This window comes from Caenorhabditis briggsae, assembly GCF_000004555.2.
Source record: "Caenorhabditis briggsae AF16 supercontig from assembly CB4, cb25.NA_117, whole genome shotgun sequence".
Lineage (NCBI taxonomy): Eukaryota > Metazoa > Nematoda > Chromadorea > Rhabditida > Rhabditidae > Caenorhabditis > Caenorhabditis briggsae.
This window is the reverse complement of record NW_025543526.1, coordinates 37838-44065: the sequence shown is the minus strand read 5'-3', so window position 1 is coordinate 44065 and position 6228 is coordinate 37838. Positions and strand designations below refer to the sequence as shown.

At 37.1% G+C, this 6228-nt stretch overlaps 1 protein-coding gene and 2 non-coding genes across 3 annotated transcripts; 1 reads left to right on the top strand and 2 right to left on the bottom strand.

Annotated features, from left to right (window-relative positions):
* Nucleotides 1–1946: 1946 nt before the first annotated feature.
* Nucleotides 1947–4225, top strand: CBG24233 (the record flags this gene model as incomplete). Its single annotated transcript, XM_002648108.1, has 5 exons — nt 1947–2152; nt 2575–2714; nt 2989–3376; nt 3499–3666; nt 3982–4225. Coding segments are annotated over 5 exons (1146 nt in total), but the record flags the coding sequence as incomplete, so codon positions are not given.
* A 31-nt stretch (nt 4226–4256) lies between these two features.
* Nucleotides 4257–4328, bottom strand: CBG28538. Its single transcript has one exon. It is a non-coding gene (tRNA).
* A 1792-nt stretch (nt 4329–6120) lies between these two features.
* CBG28719 lies at nt 6121–6193 on the bottom strand. The gene has a single exon. It is a non-coding gene (tRNA).
* Between the last annotated feature and the right edge of the window lie 35 nt (nt 6194–6228).

Here is a 6228-nt window from a genome sequence, read left to right as displayed (position 1 = left end):
AAAGGTGGGGGGGACATGAAAAAAATAATGTTCTCGAAATTCCGTTCAAAGATGCCCCTCGAGGAGTTGAACTTGTGAGGGCGATGATTGAGGGTGCGGCGCCGCTACCGACTGAGCCACGCGGGCAAAGAGAAAGCGCCTGCCCGATTGCATACATAAAGGCGAGGACGACAGCTGTACGCAGAGTGACATTAAGCGTTGTACACCGTGGCGATAGAATGCATACTCTAGCTATAAAAAAACTACGAAAAATCTCCTGTCCCCCCACCTTGAAAGGTGGGGGGACATGAAAAAAAATTTTTTCTCGAAATTCCGTTTACATACGCCCCTCGAGGAGTTGAACTTGTGAGGGCGATGATTGAGGGTGCGGCGCCGCTACCGACTGAGCTACGCGTGCAAAGAGAAAGCGGACGCCCGATTGCATACATAAAGGCGAGGACGACAGCTGTACGCAGAGTGACATTAAGCGTTGTACACCGTCACGGTAGAATGCATACTCTAGCTATAAAAAAACTACGAAAAATCTTCTGTCCCCCCACCTTTAAACAAATTTGCGCCGATACAGGTGAAAAAAAATAAGAGAATTATTCAGAAAATTAAGATCAAACATTTTTTTCATAGAAATGAAAATGTGACTTGTTGAAAAAAGAATTGTCTGAAAAAATGAGGAAGTCTGGAATTTCTGGGAACTCAGAAATTTAAAAATCAGGAAGTTTTAAAGGCACATTCTGAAATCTCATGAAATTTCCAGAAGTTTGGAATTTTTAATAAATTTATAAAATCAGGTATTTCTGAAAGTTGGAAATCTTAAAATTCTAGAAAATGTGGAGTTTCAGAACATTCAGAGGATCTGAAGCAAACCTTTTTAAAACACTTCTTAGAACTGTTGAATCCTCTGATTACAAAAAACGTGAAACATTCTGTGAAGTTGTAATTTTGGACTCTTTTTTTTCTGCTTTGAAAAGTATGAGGTTTTGAAATTCTGAGAATCTTGAAATCTGTTTTAAAAAAATTTAAAAATTCTGAACTTCCGAATTTTCATTTCATTTAGCTTCCGAATTTTTTTTAAAATTCCGAGTTTTTGAAATTTTGGAACTTTGGATTTTGGACTTTTTGGGATTCAGAACAATTTCAGATTCTTGGAATTTCAGAATTTCGGAAACTCCGAATTTCAAAATTTTGGAATTTCAGAGTCTCGAAATTTCAAAATCTCAAAATTTCAGAATCTCAAAATTTCAGAGGTTCAGAATTTCTGAATTTCTGAATTTCTGAATTTCTGAATTTCTGAATTTCTGAATTTCTGAATTTCTGAATTTCTGAATTTCTGAATTTCTGAATTTCTGAATTTCTGAATTTCTGAATTTCTGAATTTCTGAATTTCTGAATTTCTGAATTTCTGAATTTCTGAATTTCTGAATTTCTGAATTTCTGAATTTCTGAATTTCTGAATTTCTGAATTTCTGAATTTCTGAATTTCTGAATTTCTGAATTTCTGAATTTCTGATTCTAGAATTTTCAGGATAGTCAGGTTCGAAACATTGAATTCCAAGATTCATAAATTCGATTTTCGAAAATTCCTACCACCCCCAAAATTACAGTACACCTATGGTCACTTATTCGCCTAATGTACCTTTTTTTCAAAAATACTATTATTATTCCAAAACCAAAATATTTGGGTTTTGTGCCAAAAAATTCAAACCTGATGTTTCTATTTTTAGAATTTCCTACCCCCACTAACACTAGAAATTTTTTATTCCACCCTCTTCTTCCTTTTTTTTTCCAAGAAACAAAAAAAAATCACGGAGACCCTTCCGAAAAATGACGAATTCTCATTCTTCATTTTTCTGAGATTCACCTGTCCTGAAAAATTTTTTCCGCTCTTTTTTTTTACTTTTTCTTGTGAATCCCGGAAGAAAATTACCTGTCTTTTAGCTATATTTTTTCAGAATTTCAAAAAAAAAACCATGTTTTCTGAAAATGAAAATCTAACATTTCCTACTGTATTTCAAGATTTATATGAGGATTTTGAGCCGAGTTTAAAGAAAATGCACAATTTGAAACAATTTTTTAAATTTGCTTCATTTTTTTCCTGTTTTTCAACTTTTATCACACTAATTATTGTATGGAACGCAAGTGGAAGGCTGAAAATTGAGTAAGTACAGTAATCTGAGAAATTTTTAAGTTTTGAAATTTAAAAAAATCAAAAATTCAAAATTTTGAAATTTCCCCTGAAATTCTGAGTTTCTGAGATTCAGAAATTGTAAAATTCCGTGATTCTGAGATTCCGTGATTCTGAGATTCTGAGATCCTGAGATTCTGAGATTCTGAGATTCTGAAATTCTGTAATTCTGAAATTCTGAGATTTTGAGACTCTGAGATCCTGAGATTCTAAGATTCTGAAATTCTGAAATTCTGAGATCCTGAGATTCTGAGATTCTGAGATTCTGAAATTCTGAAATTCTGAAATTCTGAGATTCTGAAATTCTGAAATCCTGAGATTCTGAGATTCTGAGATTCTGAGATTATGAGATTCTAAAATTCGGAAATTCAAAACTACAGTAATCCCATTTTCAGGTACCGTAACCTTCTTCTGGCTCAATTGATCCTTGCATTTTGTGGCTGTTTTCTTATCAGTTTGATATCACCAAGTTTTCTACTACCGTATCCCATGATTTTTCTTTCGGGACCATTTGCAATGGATTCTCGAGTGACGTGTGAGTTTTTGGTAGAATTTTAGAATTTCAGAATTTCAGAATTTCAGAATTTCAGAATTTCAGAATTTCAGAATTTCAGAATTTTAGAATTTCAGAATTTCAGAATTTCAGAATTTCAGAATTTCAAAATTTTGGAATTTCAGAATCTCAAAATTTCAGAGGTTCAGAATTTCAGAATTTCTGAATTTCAGAATTTCAGAATTTCTGAATTTCAGAATTTCCGAATTTCTGAAGTTCTGAACCTCAGAACTACAGTAATCCACGAAAATTACAGTATACCTCTCCTCCTTGGTCGTCCTACTGTACTTTTTTCCAACAATGCTGTTATTATCCTTCGGCCTAATTTATAATTTTATGTCTCTCAAACAAATGTCATCCGTTTGGTTCCATATGTCTGTTGAGAGATTTTTGAAATGTCTAATTTTCCTGATTACTGTACTTTTGATATCTGGAAATTGTTTGTTAGTGGCACAGGTTTCAAAAAGTCAGCCAGCGATGCAACAGGAAATTCTGGAAAAAATCGATCCACGATTATCGGAAATGTTCGAGAAATATGCAGTTTTTGTATTTGATATCTACAGTATTCCAGTCAAATTGGCTTCTATTGAAGCCCTTATTTTATCATTGGTTTCAGTGGTTTTTTGTTTGGTTTTGACAGTTTTGTGAGTTCCTTTTTTTTGAATTGGTGGTTTGGCGGGAATTTGACTTTTTTTGAAATTCTCTGAAATTCGTTGCCCAATTTCTTTCCAAAAATTTCTAAACTTTCTGAAAGTAAGTTTTCCAGATCCCTAAAACATTTCAACCGCCAAAAGCCGAATATGTCTCCAGCTACAGCCAAAAATCATCGAATGATGATGTACATGTTGCTCTCCTACGTGGCACATTTCTTATTATATTTCTCTTTCCCTCTGGCCGCTTTTATCTTGGCAATACATGATTTAATGCCATTTTTGTAAGTTTTCTGGAATTTTAATAGAAGTCCACCCAAACCGTCAACTTTGAGCTCAATTATCTCGGTTCCTGCGAAAGATATTGAAAATCCGTAAAGTCATAAAATGTTTATCATAATATTCCCAATCATTTATCAGTTGACCAATTTTTAATATCTGACACAGAAAACGAGATTAACAAGCTCAAAAAAAAATCACCAACAGTTTATCTGTTGACAGATTTTTGAAATCTTTTATAGGAGCCGAGATAATTGAGCTCAAAGTTATTGGTTCATTTGAAGGAATGCGGGTTTTTTTCAATTTCAACCTATTTTCAGTGGTCCTATGACATTCCTTCTCAATATCAGCCCCGCCCACTTTTTGGGATTGAGCCTTTCTTTCACCTATTGCTTGATTATCAGCCCTTATCGACGAGTATGCATTGCAATATTGTATCTTCTCACTTGCACTGTTCAAAAACCAGAAGCATTAAGAGGCCAAAACTCGAATTCCAACTCATCTGTATCCATAATTGACAGTATTATGAGAAGACATTCATATAGAGTGTCTTCTAGCACCTAATAAATGACTGTCGTATAAAGCAAAAAGGTTCTGGAGGTATGGGGAATTGAACCCCAGCCCTCTCCCATGCTAAGGGAGCGCTCTACCACTGAGCTATACCCCCGCACATTGAGAAGAGGACAGGAGGGCGTATAAGAAGGGGGAGAAGAGAGAGGGCGGCGGGAGAGAGGCGAGAGGGGAGGAGGGAAAATGGAGGAGGCCAGTTGTGTGTTGGGGGGAAAGTGACGAAATGTTTAAAGACCCATAGCGCGAGTTCTAGAAACCAAACTATTTGAAAATTATATGGTTGAATAGCAAATTTCAAGGAGATCATTTTGATATATAATTTGTTAGGAGAAATACAGGAACTACTTGTTAAAATAGGGTTTTAAAAATGTATTAGGTTGGCGGGAAAGTCTTTGTCACTCTGTTTGTTTAATCACTGTTCTCGTATATGGAGGCTGTGTATGATATCGACTCTAGTGAATAACAAGGTGATAAGAACCTTCCATATAAACAAGTCCCCATCTCCTTCCCTGCTCCTCATCTGTAATTGAAACGATATGTTTGTTCCCACTGCTATTCACATCAGACATGTTTTGATTTACCTCTTCCTATCTCACACCACGATGAAGGATTCGGAAACTTTCTTGAAGAATGTGTACAACACACATGCCCCTCACTACAATACTATTCGCAATTGGTTCCATCGTTTCGAAAAAGATGACTTCTCGCTCGATGAAAAGGATCGCTCTGGGAGACCCCGTGAGTTGGATTTGGACAAGCTGAAGCACGCATTGCAATCGGATCCATTTCAATCTAGCCGTGAACTAGCTGTCACATTCGGAGTTCACCATAGCACAGTCCTTGAAGGTTTGAAGTCTCTTGGAATGAGAAAACTTTTTGGTCGATTCATACCTCATCACCTGACTCAAGCCAACCTTGACCGCCGAGTCGACGATTCGATTACTCTTCTCACTCTCCACGCGGGCGATCGATGGCTGGACCGGCTAATAACCGGAGATGAGAAGTGGGTCTTCTACGATAATCACCACAGGAAATCCCAGTGGGTTGGAGAAGGAGAGAGCCCACAGGATGTCCCCAAACCCGACCTTCATCCGAAAAAAGTTATGCTCTCTGTGTGGTGGGGAGTGGACGGCCCCATCTACTGGGAACTTCTGCCCGAGGGCAAAACAATAACTGGAGACCTCTACACTACTCAACTACGAAACCTCAAGAAAGCAGTCGACCGTTCGGCCCTGAAAGACAAGAAAGTGTACTATCAACATGATAACGCTCGCCCACATGTTTCGAAACAAGTGAAGCAGGAGCTGATGGGATATGGATGGAATGTTCTCCCTCACCCCCCGTATTCTCCTGATCTTGCTCCTTCCGACTATTGGTTATTTGGCGATATGACACGTGCCTTCGAAGGAAGAAGCTTCAATTCCCGTGGAGCGGTCGAAGCGGCACTCAAACAATACTTTGCCTCACGCCCGGCTGGATTCTACCGCAATGGAATCCATAAATTGAGGGAACGTTGGAGACATGTTGTTGATAATGATGGACAATATAATTAATTATTCGGTTATTTTTTCTTTGAGAAATAAACTATTGAAAAAGTGACAAAGACTTTCCCGCCAACCTAATAGTACATTTTTAGAACTTCTAGCATATTGAGTTTTTAGGAATCAGATCGTCAGATTTAGCAGAAACTATCTGGATTTGAATTTTTCCTTTCTTTTCTTTTTTCTGTTTACTAATGTGTTGTCTTCAAAAATACTAATATTCGTCGACCTAAAACCGATTTCTTCAAAATTATATAGACCAAAACCAAAAAAAAAAAAGCATTCCCAAAACCTCTGAAATCACCCAAAAAACATTTTCCCTTTGAATCAAAACAAAACAAAACATCAAGCCACCTAGGGGACTCGAACCCCTGACCTTAAGATTAAAAGTCTCACGCTCTACCAACTGAGCTAAGGAGGCCCATGGGAGACGGGGGGTAGAGGACAGATAAGAAG